Raw genomic sequence first — 24554 nt, 5'->3', positions numbered from 1 at the left:
TTAGAATTTCTTAAAAGTGATTGCTTAAGCATGCCAAGAAGTTTAAACACGTACGTATGTCATAATCCTAAATGTGCAATGACCAATGTGCACCCGATGACTAAAGTGGTGGCCATTTCCAACAAAATTATTTGATTTTGGTTTGCTTTGTTGTTGTTTTAAATATTACACCACAATGAATTTGCATGTTCAAACTAAACAATGTAAAGAAAAACAAATCCCAAATTTTGATATCTAAAAGGCGTACTGCGTATTTAAACAAACTTCTTAATGATGTTGTTATTTCTGGATTCCCGTTTGTTTAATGATCTGAGCTGTTATGCTTTTAGCTTTTTTTCTACCATTATTTGTAAGTCCCTAAATAGGCCATTATATTTCCCTTCAGGCTAGAGATGAAGATGGACATGCTGAAAATTTTCCCCAGCAGCACTATGCTAAGGAAACTCCAAGGCTTGCCTTCAAGAATAACTGCGAACTACTTGTAAGAATAACATACTTACAACAAGTCTAGAATGTTACTTTAGCACAGTGAAAACAGTTTTTGGAAGGGTTTGTTCGTGATTACATAATTGATGAAATATTATAGTTTTTCTGTATAGAGTTCTAAATGCTAATTCTGCTATCACTGACTATTAATTATAAGATCTCAAATTGTTTGCACATCTTTGATATCTGATGATAGAACTTGAATGGCCCTGTCTTTATTAGCTTGTTTTGTATGGTAGTTGATAAGCAGCCACTTGGAGAACGGCTAGTGAAGTTGACAATCTAGAGAAAGACAGCTGATATATGTAGCTTGGGCAGAAAACCCAGCCCCATCCCTCCTCCTGTGTCCTAATTGTGCACTGTTTTAGAAGACAACATCGCAATATTTTGTTCTGCGAGGAAAGAGAGCAGAATTGACACGCAGTACTCCCTTTAGAATTCAAGTTCCTTCCCTCCCTTGCCAAACTCAGTCATCTCCCCTCTGCAGAGGAGTCAAAGCAGTGACAGGATCCGGGATGTTTGCAAGAAGTGAGAGAGAGGATATCAGCTGTGACAGAAGCTCTGTTCCAACGCAGGGTTAATTTGCTGTTCATTTTAGCGTTTACAGCAAGATGAGATGAAAAGCAAGCAGGAATGCCTATTATATTTCTATTAAATGAATCTGTTGGGACCTAATGTTCTTGATTAGCTTTTGAAAATGAGTGCTCTGCAATGCATTTTCTGTTTACCTAAAGTAAACAGAGAATGAATTGTCATTTATTTAGAGATTCAAACACTGCTTTTGAAAATGAAGCTTTATGAGGGCTCTAGCTATGTTGTCCCTAAACGTTCTTTTCTTTTCAATTACATTAAAGCCAAAACATTTGCTCCAACTCCATGAAAACGCTGAAAGAGGCTGAGGAGGCTCAGTTGTCGCGTTTTGAGGTAGCCTAATTTCTGCTTAGCGTTTTGGCCGAACACATTCGGGCAGCTCCACCAGATCTGTGCTTTAGGGAATCTCACATGTAAAAGTCTTTGGAGCTAAGCTCTGATACCAGCTGTTCATTAAACACAAGGTGTCCAAAGAGCAGGAGAAGAGAGAAAAATGCGGTTCTCACCCCTTCCAGCCACAGTAGCTAGATGTGGACGGCAAGAACCTCTGTTCCCCATTCCACGGTCTCCTCAATCACACTAGCGCTGCTCATTCTGCGTCTGTAGTCCCAAGCAATCCACAGGCAAGTTTACTGCTTATAAGTCTGACTTTTCTTTCTAAAAATTTAGCTCACCTTTATGTTTTATCTGAGGGCTCTTCCACTTCCAGGCCTGCTAGCATCACCCATCCTGGAGAAATCCTGTTCACTTATCTCAGTTGTAATGTTTCTCTCCATATCTATGGCTAGATCATAGGGGTCATTTATGCTGTATTTTTGGTATCAGGATGCTTTTGGGAGTACTTCCTTATTTTTAGAGAAATTGTTAAAAGTAATATGCCATAATTCATTTTTTTATTTATTGGGAGAAAATGAACATGCTGGAGTTCTGGCTGTGGTCACTTTATACTGGAGGATGTAAGGCATCTATGTGAACAGCTACCTTTCCCCAAATAGGTGTTGCATCATCACATTTCATTGTTTTCGGTTGCAAGGAAAGGGATGGTGTCTGGCTGATGACGAAGCCCTGAGAAGTTGTGCTTCTATATGGAAAAGGCTTGTTCATTCTGAAGAGGGCAAGAGGAAGTCCTTGGAGTTTTCTTAGTGCAGCTGAGAGCAGATTTTTAAAGAAGCTGTCAGAGAAGATGGCAAGCCCTGCTCCGAACTGCTTTTTACGCTTGGGGGTGGGGGAGGGAAGTTTCTTGCATGGTTCGCTGCAGCCAGAGCCGCTTTCTCCCCCCACATGGCTCCTGCACTGCAGTGAGGGCACAGCTGACTTCTGGGCTCCCAGACAACATGGAGCACGTGGCTGGCAGGCCAGGCCTCCGGGCCACCCACACAGATAAAAAGTGCCCTGGCCAGGTAGGAGAGACATTGCTTTAACTTTGTCTCTGCCCCCCCCACCCCCACCTCTGCTTCCCTCCACCCCCAGCCTCTGCTTCTTGGAAGAGAGAGGAATAGTAAGTAACCTAAACAAAAGCAAAGTAAAATCGATGCCTGGAATACACAAGTGTGTGTGATCAGAAGGCACTAACAAGGAAAGCATCGCTGATAGAAAAATCTGCTACGCAACTGCAGATTTCCTGTAGGGTATTGATTTTTTCCATTTAAATCCCAAACTGTGATGTGTGCCTTCACACTTAATGTACAACACAGATGACTAGATATTTAGCTTGGTGGCCAAGATTCTTCAGTTGGTGATTGCGCAACAGTTTCCTTATGGTTTTTTTTATTATTAACTTTAAAAATGCAAGATTGTCAAAATGAGTGACATTAGATAAAATGAATACTATCTGCTGTATCACAGTTTAGCGTAGCCCCATCTACCTCTTCATAGATAGGTGTGTGCTACAAACAAATGTTTCCAGAGTATTTTTCTGGGGTTTATGACCATCACATTTACACTGTGGTGACATGGTTTACAAGTGCCCAGCGGAGGGAAGATTTAGAGTTAGCTTTGGGTGACTAGCACTTACCTTGAAGTGTAGCTCCATCGCTGGGCTGGTCCCTTTATCATTACTGCCTCATTCTTCTGGGACTGGAAGGTTTCTCATTTGTCTATTAAAATTCTTATATCAATGGTGGGAGTCAGACTAGGAGCAGTAGGGAGAGCTTACACCATCTCATCAGCCAGCATTTACTCAGTTCTTGAAAGCCACTAAGACTAAGACCTTGCAGGCCCATGGCATAAGCTAGATCCTTGGACGGAAAAGATTGACAGCTAGAAGAAGAGGAACGTTGAGAAGGTTTGGGGGAAGGAATGGAAGGCAACCGAGCCTACCCTCAAAGTGTTTTTAGGACCAGTCCAGAGAGCATCACTGTGTTTAGAGAGAAGGTCAAAATACGACCGAAGAACAGCAGCAACCGACGTGGGGAGAATTTGGTTGGAAGGAAGCCAAGTTTGGGAGTCTGAAAGGGGAGATAAAAGAGGGGCAGTTCAGGCGCGGGGCTCAGCCTGTCTTCCTCAGTTCCAGATTCCTGAGCCCTCACCCGGAAAAAGTCTGAATCCCTTTGGCTTTTCCTCCGGCTGTCAGGGGTGAGAGCTTTGCAGAGGGAGAGAGACGGGGCACACAGCTGGGAGGTTAAGTAAAAATAGCGTTTGGGAAGAATTCTTTCTGGTCAGTTACAATGCCTGTGTGGAGAAAAGATGAAAACTATTTCGTTTTGTGGCCTCGTGAACAGAGATGACGGGGAAGAGAGAGCGTCTGCTGCTGTGTGGACTGATTTTTGTGTCTCACTTCCTTATGGAGGCAGATAGGTGGATTCTGAGAGTTGCATGCAGTGCTTAGCCAGAGGAGATGCCCTATGCTAACGCAGTATTTGCTTAACAAGACACTACTGAGCATCTTCTACATATAAAGTGTTGTGCTAGGTGATACCAGTGGGGACACAAAATAAAAGGACCACCATTCCTTCCCTGAACCTGGTGACAGTTCAGCAGGAGGAGTAAGGTATATACAATGTCATAGTCATCAAGGAAGTGGGCTCTCAGGTCTTCTGAAAGTCCAGTCTGCCCCAGCTAGACTAATTTATACCATGTCGCTGGGATCATGGCCACAAAAGCTCAAAACATACTGTGATATATCTGACTTTGCATCCCATTGGATCCCTGTGTCACCTCTTGGGCTTCTCTGAGCTTCAGATCTTCATTGGTAAAATGTGATAGTGGGAGGTTAGAACCTCAGAGGATGTTGTAAGGGTTGAACGCAATACATGCTCAAAGTGCCTGGTATATAGTGAACACTCAGCCCATGGTAGCTGCTATTATGATTCCTCTTATAATCACGATTGTTTTCATTGCACAGTGAGCTCTACCCCAGAAGAGCACTGGCAAAGTTCTGAAGTGCAAAGGAGGAAGAGTTTGTTCCCATCTGCCAACATTAAAGACTTGACAAAGGAAGATTCCTCCAGTGTAGGGCTTATGTGGGTTGAATTTTGATAATCGGGGCTGGTGTGTAAAGAAAGGGGGTGTTCTGAGCGGAAGGAAATAGCATTAGCAAAGGTGTACAGGTGAGACGTGCAGGCCAAGTGTCTCCCAACCCCACTAGTGTCTAAGTTGGGCTAGCATAGAGTGTTAGGATGCCAAGGTGTGGACAGGTAGGTAGGCCCCATTGCAGAAGTTTCAATAACTGACACCATTCAAAAGAGTCTGGATTTTAGTACTTCTGCTTCATGGAAGTGCCTAGTGTGTCTGTGGATTATTGTGGAAAGTTTCTAACATACACAAAATTAGAGTAATGAGAGTCACATAATGAACTCCAACATACTTTTCACCCAGTTTCAACAGTTATCAACTCAGGGCTAATCTTGCTTTATCTATTTCTTTTTCTCCTATCTTCCTTTTTGTTGCTAGATTATTATGAAAGCTTAGATGCTTTGGAAGGTTGTTTTTCTTTCTTTCTTTTTTTTTTAAACCCTTTAGCACCCCTCTTTCCTGGCTAGAAAGAATTCATGGATTTTGAGTGGATTGGCAATTGGAGCTTTGGGACTATGCAGACAGAGAACAAATGACTCTTGGTTATGTACCATAATCTTTTTTTTCTGCTCAGCATAATCTTGGAAGGCTTGGGAGATCAGACCAAGTTTAAAAAGCCTTTAGGGTGAAAGACAGACTATCATCCCAATGCTGACTTGAATTTTTTTTTTTGACTCTCAGGCCTGTGGTTCTAAATGTATTTATTTTAAAATAAGATCAAATCTCTTTGCAACCCAGTCCAGCTCACTGCTACATGGTAGCCTCATCACAGCAATCAGAGGAAGTTCTGAATTTCTGTTATGTATTAGCCATTGCTAGAACCTTTCTGCCGTTCATGGAGATAGAACGAGAACCCTTGAAAGGTGATAGAAAAGTTGATGGGCTTTTCAAAATAGGTGCAATTAGCCAAAGACCCGACCCTTAATATTGTGTTCTGATAAAAGCCAGATATGTGCCCCGGCTCAACTTAAATTTACATATTGTTGCTTTGATGTTAGCACAGGCACTGAAAATTAAAATTCATGGTGACACACTTGAACTCCCATCACATCAAATAAAGCATCATGTGATGTAGACATGCATAGTCTACTGTTTCCTGAAATAGTAATTGTAATAGCCCCGAAGAAACAGAATAACCAGAAAACCCCAGGGGCAGGTGCTGTCTAGAGAGTTGGTCTTTCACATCACTTCTTTCTACCCTTTAGTCTTGGGTGATTCCTCTGCTCCTGTGCTTTTCTGAACTATTATTTAAAAAATAAAACTTTCTGGAAATGAAGGCGCAGTCTTAGGCCAAGTTGGGGGCAATTCCAAAAGAGATGACACGATAATGATCTCCAGCAGGACTGTGTAGCCAGGTGGCAGGGGTGGATTCCGTGTCAGCCGGCGTATTTCACCTGCACATCCCTCTGTTCCATCAGTGCTGCTTCACCTTGCTCTCTAGCTGTGGCTTTTGCTTCTCTTTCTCTTCAATCTCTTGGCTTCCATTTCTGCCATGATTTTATGGTTCAGGTCCTTTCTCTTTTCCTGCATGAAGACCCTCTGACTACAGCGGACCATCCTTCCTCCCCTTCCATCCACCCAAATCTTTTAACTTCCTCTCTTGGGTGGAGAAGCCACCTTGGGGGAGAGCTAGGAATCCCTCAGCTTCTGCTCTGATATAGGGGCCTTTTGTGGGGGTCTGGGGCTTTGATTTGATCAGCCTTGGTTCCCCACAGGCTCGCTTTTCCAAGACATGGTAGAACCTTTGCCTTTCCAATTTCAGGGCCATTGCACAAAAAGGGCAGGGAAATAATGGCTTGGTTTACATCCTGGCTTCTCACACAGTACTTTGCAGTAGTTCTTGGAGCCTCAGAGGGGGATGTGTTCTCCACAGAGACACTGTTGTCTGGTGGATAAGAGTGGGAGTTCTGGTCCTTTCTCTGCAGCTAGGTCAGCTGTGCAACCCAGACAAGTTTCTTACCTTCCCTGAGCCCTATTGTCTTTATCAACCCAACAAGGATAAAAACAGCACATCCTTAACTCATGGGGTTGCTATTGATTGATTTGTTTTTAGTTGAGAGGCAGGAAAACACAAAGAGAAATATGGGTGGGGGGAAGAGAGAGAGAGAGAACGCTCCCATCTGCTGGTTCATTCCCCAACAATGGCCAGGACTGGACAGAGCCAAAGTCAGAAGCCAAGAATTCAACCCAAGTCTCCCGTATGGAAGGAGATCCAACTACTTGAGCTATCATGGTTGTTTCCCAGAGGTCTGCATTGGCAGGAAGCTGGAATCAGGAGCTGGAGGCGGGCATTAAAGCCAGGCACTCCGATATGGAACGTGGGTGTCTCAACTCCAAGGCCAAACGCCCACCACTCCGAGATTGTTTTGAGGAGACCATGACACCAAGTATCTGAAGCACTTAGTAAAAGCTGAGTACGCAGAAGTCTTGCTATTAATAAAACAGGGCTAGAGAAATGCATTGGACTGAACAAAATCTTGAGGTAGAGGCCTGGGAGTACTTGTTTTTATTTTCCAACTGGGAGTATCTTCTCAATTGGTTTGGATGCAAATTCAAATGTAGTATTTTAATCTGGGTAAAAGAACTTCAGTGAAAGCCTGGAACGTTCATCCTGTTTGGGTCTGAGGAGCTAGAGGTGCCTCTTGGCTCCATAGCAAATGTCACTGATTGGTGAAGTACAGCAATGTCTGAGTACTTTTTCAAAGAAGAATCTAAAACTTCTCCCAGTGCGGTGTTGTGGTGAGGAATTGGACTCCTGAGCCAGATTGTTTTGTTCAGATTCAGGAATCTCCCCTACCCCACCCCACTGACTGTGTAGTCTCGGACCCATTGCTGAATCTCTGTGTCTGTCCTGTCAGCTCCCTGGTAGGGTTGGTGTGAGGTCTAAATGGATGAAACCCGTAGGTGCTTAAAATAGTGCTTGATCAACAGTTATCACTCAGACATCATTGTTGTGATCATAATTATTTAATCCAAGGCTGCTTGCTTTCAAGCATGTTGTAGGCTACCACTTGGCCAGATTTTCTAGCAATAGATTATCTGAGAGTTTTGCATATGCACATTTTCATGCAAAAGCCACAAAAATATCCTTGGAAATTAGAAGTACAGGGTAGTGCAGATAATTAGAGCTAAGCTTCTTCTTTTGTAAAAAAATGTTATATTCCTTGCCCTGCCAGAGGAGCGGGGGGTCCAATGAGCAGGTGCAGAGCTGGGATTTGACCCACATCTCTCTGACTTCATGCCCAAGCCTGTGCTCAAGTCCAATATCTACGGTTGCCTTCTCAGGGTAGGGGATTAGTTCTTATATGGCTTTCCATCCCAGGGTCAGAGATGGAGTTCATTCTATGGTGGTGGTGGTGTGTGGGGAGGGCATATGTGAAAGAGTTAAGAGGTTAATTCAGAATCACTCTTTTGAGCTTCTTTTTTGTTACAGTTCTTTTATAGAATTCTGAAGAGAAAAAGGACATTTACGGGGGTAGTTAGGAAGGGTGATTTTATTCAGGAAGGCATGTCAGTATTTGAGAATTCCCAGTGTGTAATAAGTTATGGGGAACAGAGCCAAAGTATATATTTTTTATTTGCTAGGCTTGGGATATTCACAGAATAGCTACAGACGATGGAAAATATGTATTTTTCAATGTGATGTAAACATTTGAGTGTATTTTAAAAAAATCTAACAGCTATAGATTAAGTATGGTAAGTGCTAAGTTTTCTTTTGAAGATTTTGATTTTTTTTTTTTTTAATGATCACTAAGGTCGTTTTTAAAAGGCTTGAACTGTTTTGATTTGGTAGAATTGAATTCCTCAGATGGAACGGATCTATTTCCTTGGAGACTTCTGTCATAAAGTAGCATATGAGAACTGGGTGTCAGTCATATTCTCCCTCATTGCTTTAGTTGCTAGAACTTATCAATTCCTAAAATAACAAAGAGAATTTGCCTCTGATGGCTTCAAGGAAACTGTAGGTCAAATATCAAGTAAAACCAGGAAATCAGATAGGATATCAATTATCGATATAAAAATATACAAGTTACCAGCCAGAACTGAAATTAATCACTTTCAGTCATAAGCTTGGTTTATGGTTAGAAGAACAAGCTAATGAAAGTCTCTTGGGAGAAAAAGGGAAAGAGTATAAAAAATATTTGGAATTGGGAAAAATAACATAGTAATAGGGGAGGCAAATTGGAGAGTGAGGTGTGGGGGTGATGGAGGACTGGCAAGAAGGAGTTTTTAAAGAGAGGAAGGAATTTAGAAGCCCATGATTAAGCTGCAGATGAACAGGTTCAAGAAAACAGGAGTCTTTAAAGTGATGGGCTTTCTTGTTAAATTTTGTCTCATTGTATTTTTTGGACACTTTCTACTCTCTGGGCCTGAGGCATCAGGCTTTCCTGGAGAGCTCTCTTCCCAACTCCTCCCTCCCTCCTGCATTGCTGTGTACATCAGAAATTTGGACCTTTGCCAGGGGATTGCACCCACTGTTTTGATCCCAGATGTGGCTTCCTTGGAGTTTTTGAAGCAGGAGCTTTGTCTTGTTTAGTCACTGAGCCCCTGAAAGCATTGCTTGGCCCACACCATTTTTCATGTATTCTGGGTTGCATTTTTTTTTTCCTGAAGTGTTTTTTTTTTTCCCCAGACAGAGTTAGACAGTGAGAGAGACAGAGGGAGAGTTATAGACAGTGAGAGAGAGACAGATAGAAAGGTCTTCCTTCCGTTGGTTCACTCTCCTAATGGCCGCTACTGCCGGCGCTGCGCCGATCCAAAGCCAGGAACTGGGTACTTCCTCCCAGTCTCCCATGCGGGTGCAGGTACCCAAGCATTTGGGCCATCCTCCACTGCCTTCCCTGGCCATAGCAGAGAGCTGGACTGGAAGAGGAGCAACCGGGACAGAAGCTGGCACCCCAACTGGGACTAGAACCCAGGTTGCCAGTGCCACAAGCGGAGGATTAGCCAAGTGAGCTACGGTGCTGGCCCTGAAGTGTTTTAACATCGCAGAAATGGGAGCCACATATTACTGTTGATGACCTGTCATTGTTTAATTGTCAGTGTGCTTTCCCCTGTTGGTATTGAAGCAATGGCATCTTAGTAACGATGGTGATATTGATGCCATGAGCCGTGGAGGTAGATGCTCAATAATTATTTGCTGAATGAATGCATGAAATAACACATCTCCCTGGTTCTAGTTCAGGTAAGAGTCTAAAGCCCAGAAGTTAGCTAGTTCTGGATTGTGTGTCTGCCACTGAGGGCGCCACGTGGAAGGTTGGCTTTTGGTTACCATGGTTGAGCTTGTACAGCTGCACACCTTCCCTTCAGCAGAGACGATATAGATGACTTTGTTCATTCTTGCAAGTGAAATGTTGAACCAGTTAAGCAATACCCCAGATAAGCTGATTTTGAAATAATAAACAGTATTTTTACCTAATTACTCAGAATTGCTTAATATTCTACTTTGGATTACATATCCATTAATTTTTCTCTCGAAAAATTTTAAGGATGCTTTGGTAGTGGTCTTTATCTCTCTCTTTCTGTCCCCCCCCCCACTCACCTCCCCTTCCTTGCCTCTCTCAATAAAGAAAATTTGTAGATTGCATCAAGATAAAGTGTGTTTTTATAAGTTAAGATGCCCTTATCCATCATCTTCATCACCAACACCATTATCTTTTAGGTTCCTCACCTACAGAAGAGACAAAGTATACTTTTATGATCTAGCTTCAGGAAATAAAATTATATAGGAAAAGTTACCCTTGAAACTGAATTGTGAAATACTGTGCTGTTTTTGGTTTCCAATCTCAATGTAGCTTGCTTTCCTTTGAACGGAATATTTGAATCTAAGTCGAATTCTGATACTGCAATGGAATGTGCTATGTACTTCTTTTTGTGAACAAGAAAGAGAAAAACACCACATAAGCATTTCAAGCAGTAGATCCTGAGGAAGGGAGGCAGTATTTTATTTTTATTATTGTTTAATTTCATTTGAGAGATAGGAGAGAGAGGGAGAGAGAGAGAGAGTTTGAGAACCATCCCATCTGCCCATTCACTCTGCAGATGCCTGCAAACGCTGGGGCTAGGCCAGAGCCAGGAGCTGGGAATGCAGTTCAGGTTTCCCCTGTGCGTAGCAGGGATTCAGCTACTGGAGCCATCACTGCTAGGGAGGCAATGTTTAAATACTGAGCTGATGTTAGAAGTGGTCCTTTGCATGGAACATGCAGAAATGTAAGTGAAGAAAACACGTAGATTACTGCAGATGTGAAATAGTTTAGAGGCCTCTGTTTATAGCCCTTTGAGTCAGTGGTACTTTTACCTTTCAAATTGCCTGATAAACATGTGAAGACATTCCCAGGAAACTAAACACTATTTTTGGCTTAGACAAATGTTTATGTATTTATCAGATAGCCTGAATTTTGAAAATATGCACAACCATTGCCTTTATACAAATTTAACATACAATGAGGGTAAATTTAGATATCCTATGTAGAAAAGTGGAGATATATATATATATATATATATGTATATATATGTATGTATATATATATATATAAAATGGAAAATGAAAAACTGAAGCATTGCTAAAGTGCTTATGAATTTATGGCATTTAACTCATCTCAAACGTTTATGTAATATTTTTTTCTGAACTAATTTGATGTTTACATATGAATGTATAAAAGTACATGGAGAAAATCAAGTTGTAATGAAATATTTATTTTCATTTTTTTCCTTAGCCGTCATGCATTTTGATTTTTAAACAATGCACTGACTGTCATCAGATCAGCCAAGTTGAAAATTGAGCTGAATCAATGGAGACAGCCAGTCTTGATAATTCAAACCCCAAAGACCTTTTCTCAGGGGATATGGTCTCCCTGGCTTATTTGGTCTGAGTAGTTTCTTATATCTCCAATCTTTAATTTATTCTTTTATGTACCCTGCATGAAGACAACATCTATAATGTAGTGCAATTTACCTATAAAGATTTAAAATCTCTTTTAAAATGTAGATATGTAGCATCATGGACACAACTCAAAGGGTGGAATTAACATAAGAATATGTTGTTAGGGAGTATGTTTCTATTACCCAGATTTTGTAGACATTTTTCTTTTTAGTTATTTATTGGAAAGGCAGAGAGAGAGAGATGAACTTTTATTTGCTGGTTTACTCCCAAATGCCCACAACAACTGGGACTAGGCCAGGTCAAAACCAGGAGTCCAGGCCTTCATCCAGGTCTCTCACAAGGGTGGCAGGGACCCAAATACTTGGACCATCATCTCCTGCCTCCTGGGCACATTGGCAGGAAGTTGGATGAGAAACAGAGAAGCTGGGACTTGAACCAGCACTCCAGTATGGCATACGGGCACCCCAAGCTTAACCTACCACAACGGAATGCCCATCCCATGTTTTTCTTTGAACCATCATGCATTTATTAGGTACCTACCATCTCCCAAGCACTGAGCCTAAAAGTCAGGTGTTAACAGTACAAAGTATAAAATTGTGGCTCTTTCTCCTAAGAAACTCATGAACAAACTATGAGAGTTAGGTTGGGCCTTGGAGGATGGATGGCAGTGGAAGCTCATCCCAGAGAGAGAGAGGTAGAATGGTGGGGAGCGGGGTGAGCACCCTGCATATGGGGGGCCATGTGGAAGACTGAGCGGGCATTGCTTTGAGAGTGCAGAGAATACCATCAACTTGGTAGGTAGACTGTGATCAGATGACAAGAAAAGTGAGAGCAGAGCAGCACATGTACATTTGGTGCCTTAGCCCATAGGGATCTGCAGTAGGTATCTAAGCCAGAAAGTGCTTTGGTGAGAGCAAGTTGGAGGAGGGGCTGGGGAGACTTCTAGAATGCAGTTGGAACAGTTCAGGCACAAAGACCTCTCACAGCTGGAAAGATGAGATAAAGACTCTGCAAATGGCTGTCCAAAAATATTGGTCATCAAATTCTTATGACCATCTTAGTATAAATAACTGGCAAACATTTCATCTCAAGTCAATTTTCTTGTAAATTTAGATTTCGGATAATAGTCTTAATTGAGTAAGTAACTAGTTGTGTGCAGTGCGGAAAACAAGATCAAAGTAGAATCAAGAAGCTGAAATTCAAAATGCTTGTAATCCAGAATGATTCTGGGATCCGTGTGATTAAAGCTGTAAAAGCACAAACGAGGGTGGGGGGAAGCTTCCTTAACTGGGATTATTTAAAGAGGTTTAGGATCTGCATTTACAGGAGCACAGTAACCTCTTCCCTCTGGAAATAACACAGAAACCTCATAGAGATGTACTCTGGAACCACAGAGACCCCACTTACTTCCTGGCTTTGTGGCTTTAGCATGATCAGTTTCTGCATCTATAAAACAGGAGAAATACCTGTGTATGCCACTTAGAGTCGCTATGAAAGTTCAATGAGATAATACATATAACATGCTCAACATACTGTAAGCACCCAATAAAAGTTAACTAATAAAGGGCAATACATGCTCTGCTTGTACTCAGCTGCTTACAGTCAGGAGGGAATGCTAATATATAGTCTCATGAGGTTTTTTTTTTTTTTTTTTAATGATGAGAGAATCTCACAGTGTGCAGCTTTCAATCATGTGGTCTTACTGATTGCTTATATTTTGTACACAAACAAGGCACAGAATGGACAACTGCTCTTTGTCCAACACTCATCCTAAAGATTGTCAAGATTTTTTTTAAAGATTTATTTATTTATTTGAAAGTCAGAGTTACACAGAGAGAAGGAGAGGCAGAGAGAGAGAGAGAGAGAGAGAGAGAGAGAGAGAGGTCTTCCATCCACTGGTTCACTCCCCAGTTGGCCACAATGGCCGGAGCTGCGCCAATCTGAAACCAGGAGCCAGGAGCTTCTTCCAGGTCTCCCACATGGGTGCAGAGGCCCAAGTCCTTGGGCTGTATTCTACTGCTTTCCCAGGTTATAGCAGAGAGCAGCCGGGTCTTGAACCAGTGACCATATGGGATGCCGGTGCCTCAGGCCAGGGGCATTAACTTGCCGTGCCATAGCACCAGCCCTGATTTTCCAGATTTTCATCAAAGAGAAAGCATTTTATAGAATTTACAGGGTTCACTAAGGTAAAACATTAGACTAATACAAAATGTTTTTGAGAACAGAATATCCTACCCAAAAAGGGTCTGCTAGTTAATCCCCCCAAATTAATTTTCTTGTAATCTCATATTGACTGATTATTCTAATTACCTGACCATTTATGATTCTGCTTTTGTTTTGGGGGTAAACACCAGCACCCACCTTGAGGGCCATCTTTGTTCATATGCAGCTAAGTTTCAGAATCTATCCATTTTCCTGTGGTCTAACTTAGTTGTCTGGAGTATATTTGGGACTTGTTACAGATGTGAAAACAAAAAACAGAGAAACAAAAATCCCAAATAATGTGAGCAAAATGTCATTTAGTGAAATTGTGAAAGCTCAAGGTGTGGCCCTTGAGCAGAGCTCCTCTGTTAAATACTCAGGCTGTCCGTACACTGATTATCAAGGTTGTATTCAAGAAGAAAATGAGCCATGGGACAAGAAGGTGCCCATTATGGCAGGAACACATGCAAACAGAAAATGAGACCTAAAGTCTTTCCTCTGCCCTGGCTTTTTTCTCTCTAGTTTAATATACCTATTTAGTCTAATTTAGTTTTAACTTTAGTTATGCTTTCTAAAATTACAGCGTGTGTGAGGATTGGAATTTTTTTCTTCCAACAGGAATCAGTGTATATGTAAAATGCCTTTCCCTCCTCCTATGGGGAATGGTAGGAGACACATGTCTGTGTTGAGTCAGGGTTGCAGTGTGGAGGCCTCTCACTGGTCCCAAATAGGAGAGACCTCTGGGGGAACCAGCAAGCCTGCAGCCATGCATCTGGTGGACCGGTTATCACTGATCCCAGTGACAATGAAAATACAATGATTTCTTTTTTATTTTTTTAGATTGTGAAACTCACCATACAAAGTTATGTTTAGATTTTTGAAGTACAAATTTAAAAAAATATGTGGTTAAGTCTACTGCTTTTAACATAAATGACCACAATTCGTGGGTTTACAGTTTAAATTTTCTATAGCCAGAAAGCAATGGCAGGGCTTTCAAGGATGCTGCTGAAGTCTGGGCATAAGGGTTCTGGAATCCACCCTTCTTCACTCAGCTGCCACCATCACCATCTTTTTGGTTTATTCTGGCCAAGACATTAACATTTAAGGCCTAATCTTCACCACTTCCACAAGTTAAATAGAGAACGTTATACAAATGCCACACACTATCACGTTTTCCCCAGAATCCCAAGCTTTTACTGAGGACCTACTGTGTGCTGGACACAAGCTCATCTTGGATAGAGCACTACATAGGTTAGATTTTTATAGAATTCACCCCTAGCTTTTATGTTGTGCATTTATATATTAAACCGTGTGTTGTTGTATTATTAAGCTGTATATGTATATATGTCGTCTCAAGGCTTTGAGGAGATGCTCAAGACATGCTAGGTGTATGAATGAGCGAGTGAACCAGCTGCCCTGGTGCGGCTCCCTGTTGGCAACTTTCCACAGTCAGTTCAGACTCCAAGGTCTTTCCTGTGTCTGGGGAGTTGTCAGGAATGTCTGGAATGCGGCAGCCTTGGCGGAGCTGAGTTCCTCTTTGCTGCATTTTCCAGTTTTGTGGGCAAAATGAATAGTGGCAGAATGTGTGGGAGCCACCTCTGGGCACTGAGATCCAGCTGCGGCCCCATCCCTGAAGCAAGGCGCAGTCTCGTCCTTCCCCTCACCTCATGGCCAAGTCAGGAGAGTAAGGTGAAGAAAGAACTTTCTCCAAATTGCAGATCCATTTTTACATTTAAGTTTAGATGTTAGAGAAAGTATGGATTGTAATATGCAAGGCCTTAGATTTTTAGAAGAGACATTTTTATTTTTCATTATTTAGATTAAACTTTTAAATGAAAGAATTACTTTGGAAACACAATTACAGTCTTGGGCTTAAGTGACACTCTTGCCCTGACTGGTCTAGGATGGCAGTCAGAGCTTCTAGAAACACCTGCTCCTGCTGTCATTCTGTCTCAGGGGATGTTCACGCAGGATGCCAGGATGTCTAAGATGGAGTCTTCTCTGGAACCCTCATTCTGCTAACTTGGCCCCATAGACTTATCATGCTTCTTTATGAAACAGAACTATGCAAAGTCTTGAATTTTATTACAGAGTTTAATACCAATAATTACTTAAAATTTAATGAATTTCACTACTGACTTAATTGCTTTTGAGTAGTTCCACTTAACTTATTAAAGAGAAGCAAGGACATATTCATTTAATGAGCAGCAGAAGTCTTGCCCTCACATCTGCCTACATTCTCTTTTCAATTAATCAATTATAGTCTGATGGTGTGTAATTACACATTAGGGAAGTTATTGGATAGCGCAGCATGCCTGTCCCAGGGGACTCATGAATACACTAATATAACACACCTGTAATGACCTGCACTCAGATCTGCAAATTATACACATTTCTCTCTCTCTCTCTCAAAGCTAAATTAAGATGAGAGCAATTACCATTAACTTTTTGAGTCTCATCTCGTCAATGTGATATGGAAAGAGAAAGGTAAAAAGAAAGACTGAAAGAAAGGTAAAAATGAAAGGAAAAAAATGTATCTGCAATTATAAGTAATCTGCCTTTTGAAATTAGCTTTGAGACACACGGTCCTGACGGGGGAGCAATAGCAGAGTTGCAGAGAGGCAGGGTCATCCGTCTGGCCTGTCTACTGAATAATACCAAATACCTGAGAAAATCAGGCCGGCATTATTTGAACGCAAATAGTGACTTGCCTCTCAGCTTCCTCCAATCTCCTGATGATAGAAATAGGAAAACCTTTTGAAATCGCATTCGGGCAAATTTGCTTGGCTTGTTTCAAATCAAACCAGCGTCTGGAACTGATCCCTGTGCAAGAGTGCTAAGCCTCTGCATAGTAACTAAGCCATGTTTAAAAAAAAAAAAGAAAGAAAGAAAGAAGGAGAAAAAAATGCAACATGAACAAAGAGCGAATTTTACTACATCAATGGCCTAAAGGCTCTGGTTATGTAAAGAGGTCCATTCCAGTTATGTCCTGATTTATGCTAAACCAGTAAAACCCAACAAGGACTTCTTAATCCAAATTATATAGTCAGAGACATTCTAAATGCCTCAACCAACCAAGCGATTTTAAGCAAAAGGCCCTGTTAAAATAAGCTTTTGATGTCTGCACAACTCAAACTCAAGAAGCAATCTGTTGACATTTTCGGCAAATGCTATCTTAGTCCAAGACAGAGGCAGCAGTGGCTTCTTGTGAGTGTTCCTCCATAGTGAGTATTCTCAGCCTCCCCCATCCTCTCCCTCATAAACAACCCTGCTCCCGTTCTTTGCCTATTGAGGTGCTGACGAGGTCAAATCTATCATGATTGATGGCTGTCCATCAAAATATAAACAAGGATGCATTGAGATCACGCTCTCAGATGCTTGGGAACATGCAAACGAATGTGGTGAACCTCTGTGGTAGGAGAAGGTGGCTTCGCTGATGTTGTAAACTCCACAGCCAGTCTGGGGCATTTTGTGTGGTGTTTTCCCTACTTATAACCCTTGGTCCTGTATACTAGCTGCGCCCCCCTCCCCCATCCCTTGGGCAGAGTCTGCCTCCCAGGGCTCCTTCTCGGGATGCCCAGGACCCTGCTGGCCCTGAATGAAGACTGTGTGCCAGCCGCAGAGGCACCCCGTGTACTTTCAGGGTGTGTCCTTTCCTGGCACTCCTGTCCTGTTGGGACAAACGGCTGTGCCCAAGGGGCCATCTTCCTGTGTGGGCTCCATTTGTGGCATCGCATGGGCCTCCATGGGATTGAGTTGTAAATAGTGGCCGCCACATAAAACATGCCATCTGTACCCCTGTGGGTAGTAGGATGGAACACAAAAAAGATTTATTCCAGGAATATGAACTGATGTTTACAGACATGCCAGGGCTGGCTTTTAAAACACAGTGGAAAACTGTCTCAAAAGCAGTTTAAACACTGTGTAATAGAAACCCCAAAAAAGTGCCATAGGAGCATGAAGGCGGCTTCTGTGCTCAGAGGTGCGTCAAGCTAGTGTCTCCACACCAGACCCCTTTGCCTGGAAACGGGGGATACTGTGAGGTCTCCTGGGCTCTCCTGGAGACAGGGGTCGGAGGCTGAGGGTGCCGTGGCTCTTAAGCTCTGGGGTTCTGGAGTTTTCCCAACCTTTGCAATCATTTTATTTATTTATTTTTAAAGATTTATTTATTTATTTGAGAGGTAGAGTTACAGACAGTGAGAGGGCGAGACAGAAAGGTCTTCCATCCACTGGTTCACTCCCCAGATGGCTGCAATGGCAGGAGCTGGGCCAATCTGAAGCCAGGAGCCTGGAGCTTCTTCCAGGTCTCCCACGTGGGTGCAGGGGCTCAATGACTTGGGCCACCTACTGCTTTCCCAGGCCAGAGCAGATAGCTGGATTGGAAGTGGAACAGCTGGGACTAGAAATGGTGCCCATATGGGGTGCTGGCTCCGCAAGCAGAGGATTAACCTACTGTGCCACAATGCCAGCCCCTGCAGTCATTTTAAAAAAATTGAAAGGGAAGGAGAGTAAGTTTGGATTGAGCCAATTTCCCTATTTGCTGGGCTAGGATTCAGGGCTGTACTAGGGGACATCCTTTGCTGGCGCATTATACCCACAGGCGGACACAGGGACTGTGGCTGTCATGTGAGAACCACATGTCCCAAGATTTGCACAGCCTTCCCTATGTGACATATATTGTCTGTTTTCATAGATCAGTGACCCTCGCATGCATTCCGGTGGCCCAGCATATGGGAATGGTGTCAATCTTTTCAGGACACCGTGAGTTATTGACATATTTAGTCCCCATAGTGTGAGCTGGGAGTAATCTTCGCCGTCTATAATACACATTTGAAATATAAAGTCATAAACAAGAGCCAACAGGTTCCCAAATATATAATCAAGCTGTCTGAGCAGGATTGACTGTGTCTTGTTTTCTATTAGTATTCCTCTGCTGCTGGCTTGTTGGTTTTGTCGTTTCTGACTGCTTGTTGAGAGCAGGTACAGCAGCCCTGGTCTGGGACTTAAGTCCTGAATTTGAGTCACTCTTGTTTATGCATGCTGTGGTTATTGTCTTGTGATGTCATTTTGTTTCACTGCTCAACTCCTCTCAGGACCTGGCTACTCCCTAGGTGAAGAGAGTGGAGTCTCACATAACAAGGGGGTGATGTCCTATGTGTAAACAGAACCCTGTCCTCCCCCTCAAAGGCCCCAACCCTCTGTCCCACCCTTACCCTACCCCCATCCCTTTGGCCACCTCTCTCCCCTGCAAGCCTCCTTCTCTTCGGAAACTTGAAGGGGTGAACACAGGAATGGGCAGGCTCCTTGGCCTTTATATGGTATTCCCGCGAGAGTGCCCCCTAGAGATGGGTGGCGTAATAACACCCTGAGAGGCGTCTGTGCTCAAGTCTGTAAATTATGCTGGCTATTTGGAGCCTGTGAGCTTGATATTTTAGATTCTCCAAGCCACATGCTGGTGTGCGTGTGTCCCCAAGTGCACGCGCCAACTTTCACTGAAAGTCCCAGTTAGCGATGGGCTTTCATTCCTCAGCACTGTAGAAGACTGAACATTATCAACATTCTAGTTCATGAAAATTCTTCGGCCACCTTGGCCCCAGGAATTTCTTCCTGGCCACCTCCCCTGCAGGTCCCCTCCATTTGTCAGTCTGCTCAGAGCTCTCTTCACACCCTCAGACTGTCTTCTCTCACTTCTGTACATGCTCACCTCCCCTGCTCCAATTTCCATCAATTTGTCATGCTCAACGGATTACCCTTTGTGCTTCCTGTATGATCTGGATACATTTCCCTTTTGTTCTCATCTAGCATCTACCACAATGCCTCTTTTTTAAGTTCCACTAGAGCAAGTCAAAGAAAGACCCATACTTGCACCAGAGCCTTGAAGATCAAGTACTCTGTCCACAGACCCACTTGGGGCCATCAGGGCTAAAGTGGGAGAACCCAAGAGGTAGTGGTGCTAAGGGGTCACTGCCTCTCTCTTGGGCCAGCTGCCCTTCTTCTACCAAGAGATTATTCTCTGCCACAGCTTCATTTTGAAGGTTTCTAATTAAGGATGAGGAAAACATTTAGAAAAAAATTTATATTTGCCAATTCAGTGCATTAACATTTCATCCCAATGGTCTGGGAGAAGACAAAAGTGATCTGATTGCAGTAGCAGTTGCAGCTGGTCCTGCTCACAGACGTGTCCTCCGGAGCTGGGTTTGAGAACCACTATCCCCGCTGTCTGAGAATGCCCCTGAGGTAGGGGGCTTCTGCAGCCTGGTGTGGCTCCCGGAAGCAGACCCAAATCTTTCTTCAAACCATGCGTCTGGGCTTGCAATTCAGAAAATATGAGGGAACTTCAAAAAAATTTATGGGGAAGTATAATTAAAAGATAAATTCATTGTGGCATAAAAATTTGAGATTTTTTTGAGGTTTATTTTTATTTATTTGAAAGGCAGAGTTACAGAGAGAGGAAGAGACACAGGGAGAGTATCCTCCATCTGCTCGTTCACTTCTCCAGATGACTGCCAACAGCCAGGGCTGCACCAGGCTGAAGCCAGGAACCGGGTCTCCTACCTGGGTGCAGGGGCCCAAATACTTGGGCCATCTCCTGCTGCTTTTCCCAGGCCATCAGCAGGGAGCTGGATTAGAAGTGGGACAACCAGGACTTGAATTGGCATTGCAGGTGGCAGCTTAAACTGCTACACCACAACACTGGCCTGGTACAGAAAATTTTGAAATTTTGCAGTTTTTTCATAATACATGTTTTTTTCTATTAACCCTTTGAAGTAACCTTGTATGGTCCCTGTGGGTTTGGGCTGATTTTCCGATCCCAAGTGTATAGCCCCTCACTCAAAGGGTAGTCTGCCACCAGCAGTCTGGATACCACGTGGGCCCCTGTTAGAAATGCAGAATTTCAGGCCCCACCTAGACTCATAACTCAGAACTACAGTTTAATAAGACTCCTAGGGCATTCATGTGTGCACTGGAGTTTGAAAAGTTCTAGGCTAGGGTATGATTTTTTTTTTGATAGACCTTATTTTTTTTAATTTATTTGGAAAAACAGAGATCATACATCTGCTGGTTCACTCTGCAAACACCTAGAGCAAGCTGGGACTGGACCAGGCCAAATCCAGGAGCTGAGAACTCAGTCTGGGTCTCTCACATGGCTGGCAGGGACCCAGCCACCTGAGCCATCAGCTGCTGCCTCCCAGGGTCTGCCTTAGCAGGGAGCTGGAATCAGGAGCAGAACTGGGACTGGAACCAGGTACTCTGATATGGGAGATGAGCCCACAGTGCCTTTTTATGCAAGGAATTTGGGTTCCATTGTTTAATACCTGGAAGTCAAAGAGAGGGTGTCATCGCACAGGGCTAGTTGGGGGTGGCAGAACATGTACCAGGATCCCCATTCCTATCACCTTGCTTTCTGTATGCAGGACTGGAGAAGCTGGATTTGCCCAGGCAGGTGGGTGTGCACTGTGGAAGGGCCACCAGGGGCAGTTACAGTTCAGCCCCTGTAAGCACGTTACAGTTGTTGCTTATGTGGGGCTCATTGCCATTCGTTCCTCCCTTCTCTTCATGGACACTGAACAAGTCTAGGAGCTTAGCAAGTGGTAGACTCCAGACGTTGTGTTTTGCGTATTCTGAGTTCTGTTGTTCATTCTGAGAAAAGGGACCGAAGAGAAGGTGTTATGGCAAAGCATTGGACTCTAAGTGCAGTTCTGGGGACATGCTTGTGTGATGTTACTGATATAGCTTCTATACATTTCCAGGACCCTTGCTCTCAAATATTCTGCTTGTTGTCGCTATAAATCATGGAGGGACTTGGGGCTCCCGTTGCACTTCCCAATCTGCCTCATATATCCTGCTTACGAGAGAACAAACAGTGGTCCAATAATGTGTCCTGATTCTTTTCAGGCAATTGGTGACAATTTATTGCACAACAGGAAGTGGACAGTAACTTAAAGGATCATGTCTATGGCCACCTGGAATTTCTGGGACAGGCCCAACATGAACTATTCTAGTCTGTTATCACTCGGCCACCAAGGAACACTGGTGTGCCTCCAGCTGGCCCCTTGTGCTCTGCTGCTGATGTCAAATGCTGGCATTGTTGCAGAAAAAATTAAGTTAATGAATATAATTTTTTTTCTATTTGAGAGTTTCTCTCCTACTTTTTCTTATACATTTGGCACCTGGTACCTATTGTGGCAAGCATAGGCTAGCAATTCTGAGGCTGAACAAGCAACAGAAAAATGAACACTGATGAACTCACTCAGAAAGACCTGATCATGTGGTTTGGCAGCCTTTTGTGTACATGAAGTTGAGCTTTCTGGATTATGTGCATGCAGTATAAGCAACATAATAATATTTTATGGTCATGACGTTTATTTTGGTTTCAATGATTGAATTAACCGTATCAGCATTTTATGGGTTCTGTAGAGAACTTTGCTCCTGGGCAAGTATGAGACCCTTGTGTCAGGCCAGCATCCTAATGGCTACTGGAGCAATGGACCTTTTTGTTGGCTGGCTCCAGAGAGGGGTGAGTTTGTTTGTAGCCATAACTGTGTTGTGATGTGCTGGGCTACTCGGGCTACTTACATGAAACCCCACTATTAGAGGTTACTTTCTTTGAGTTTTGAATGTCACCTTATGCCATTGTAATGCCCTATGAGGATTGGCATTTTGAGTTCCATTTGTCTGGGATCAAGGCCCTGGAGGGAAAGGATGGCTAAGCAAGGAGGAGACAGAGTGATGAAGGAGAAAGTGGGACACATTTTCTTGCACAGGACAGGGCTCATTTCTCCCTTGATCATCCAGGGGAGCAAAATGCTCTGTGTGACTTGGTTGGACTGTTGTGTTGCTGCTTCTCAGAGCTTCATAAACAGTGATGTACAGGTGGGGACATGAGGAAGAGGAAGCTGAGGGTGCTGCTTTTATTTGGAGGCAGGAGGTCCTGGCCCTTTTCCACTGAAATGATGTTTTTTTCCTAGTTGTATGGTCCTAAAGTGCACTTTTTTCTCTTCTTTTTAAAAACTGAAATAACAATGATAATAAATAGTATTTCTCTTTTTTAAAGATTTATTTTATTTATTTGAAAGTCAGAGTTACACAGAGAGAAGGAGAGGCAGAGAGAGAGAGTCTTCCATCTGCTGGTTCACTCCCCAATTGGCCGCAACGGCTGGAGCTGTGCTGATCTGAAGCCAGGAGCCAGGAGCCAGGAGCTTCCTCTGGGTCTCCTACATGGGTGCAGGGGCCCAAGGACCTGGGCCATTTTCTGCTGTTTTCCCAGGCCCTAGCAGAGAGCTGGATCGGAAGTGGAGCTGCTGGGACTCGAACCAGCGGCCATATGGAATGGCAGCACTGCAGGCGGCAGCTTTACCTGCTATGCCACAGTGCCGGCCCAATAAATAGTATTTCAAAAACATCTTTAGGAGAAGATAATTTAGGGGACTGAGAAGGGGTGGCATCCTCAAAAGTAGGTTTGGAGGTTCTAGTACCTCTGGACTCCAAAGTCAGTAGACCTGTGCAGTGCCCAGCTATCTCACTGTGGAAATAGATACTTCTCTTAAGAGGAAAGCTTTTATCATGCTTCCAAGTATTCTCCATCAGATACTACATGCAAAGGTCTTCAGAAAACAAGTTAAGAGACAGACACAGATAAGACAAGAACTCAGGGTCACACCAAACTGGGAATCCAATCCTCAACCAAGAGGGAATCACATGGATCCGTTAGATTTGGCATCAGGAGGCTTCGGAGCCTGACACAAATAAGGGGCATTCATCATTTGTGATTTGTTCCTCAACCCTCAACACCCAACCACCACTGCCAAAGAAAATCCTGGGAAATGTATTCAAACATATTGCATTTTCAATGAGGCTAAGACTGAACCCCTTACACCTGTGATCTTGGCATATTTTTAATCATATATCCCCCCACTAATAAAAAAAAATTGACCACACACTCATAATGTTTATTTACTGATATATTAAATACATGTACTCTTGTTGTAATATCTATATACATTATAAATTCCCACAAAACAACAGTGATTAACTATAGCTGTAAATATACGTTCCAAAACTTTCTTCTCTTACTTCAGTGGTTGGTCTTCACCCTTTGGGATCCCCCCACCCCACCTTGAAGACCACCACTCTAAGAGGTGTGAATAAGCAATTGAAAGGTACATGATTTTATAACACAGGCTCTAAACCCCTGATCCAAATCCAAGATGCTCCAGAATATCAAACTTTTTCAGTGCTGACCTGATGCCAATGCCTGATATTTCAGCATACATGAACTTTGCTTCATGCACAAAATTGCTGAACTCTTGTATAAAATTACATTCAAGCGAGACCAGGAGAAGTACCTGGCTCCTGGCTCCAGATCAGCACGATGCGCCGGCTGAGGCGGCCATTGGAGGGTGAACCAACGGCAAAGGAAGACCTTTCTCTCTGTCCCTCTCTCTCACTGTCCACTCTGCCTGCCAAAAAACAAACAAACAAACAAAAACAAAAAAATTACATTCAAGCTATGTGTAAATGAAACATAAATGAATTTTTGTGTTTAGATTTGGGTCTCATTAGTATATGCAAATATTCCAAAATTAAAAAAAAAAATACTGAAGTCTTAAACACTTCTGGTCCCAAACATTTCTGACAAGGGATATTCAACCTGTAATAACTCTTAAAGACAACAAAAGCCCTGAGATGTGTGCTACTATCTGTGGCCTAATCTGGAGCAGATTCCAAGGATAAATTGGTGTCTTTGGATGGCAGAGAGAAGTGACAGAGCAACTGGGAAGCACAATCCAGAGAGTCTTTTTCTTAGGCCAACTCACAGCACAGAAATCGTATTAGCAGTCGGTAACTGTACATTTCCCAGGACCTCCCTGCTTGATCC

At 43.1% G+C, this 24554-nt stretch overlaps 1 protein-coding gene across 3 annotated transcripts in view; it reads left to right on the top strand.

Annotated features, from left to right (window-relative positions):
* SOBP (sine oculis binding protein homolog) overlaps positions 1 to 24554 on the top strand; it is a 165652-nt gene that overhangs the window by 94591 nt on the left and 46507 nt on the right. The window contains exon 5 of one of the 3 annotated variants that reach the window (XM_051855416.3): positions 386 to 481. The exons of the other annotated variants lie outside the window; for them this stretch is intronic. Coding sequence (XP_051711376.1) covers positions 386 to 481 — 96 coding nt within the window. The remainder of the gene's footprint in view (positions 1 to 385; positions 482 to 24554) is intronic. 3 annotated transcript variants of the gene reach the window in all.

The sequence above is a fragment of the Oryctolagus cuniculus genome, chromosome 5 (assembly GCF_051225735.1).
Source record: "Oryctolagus cuniculus isolate XC-2025 breed Fujian yellow rabbit chromosome 5, ASM5122573v1, whole genome shotgun sequence".
In the NCBI taxonomy this organism is placed as follows: Eukaryota; Metazoa; Chordata; class Mammalia; order Lagomorpha; family Leporidae; genus Oryctolagus; species Oryctolagus cuniculus.
The sequence above is the reverse complement of the archived record's forward strand: the minus strand, read 5'-3'. Positions and strand labels throughout refer to the sequence as shown.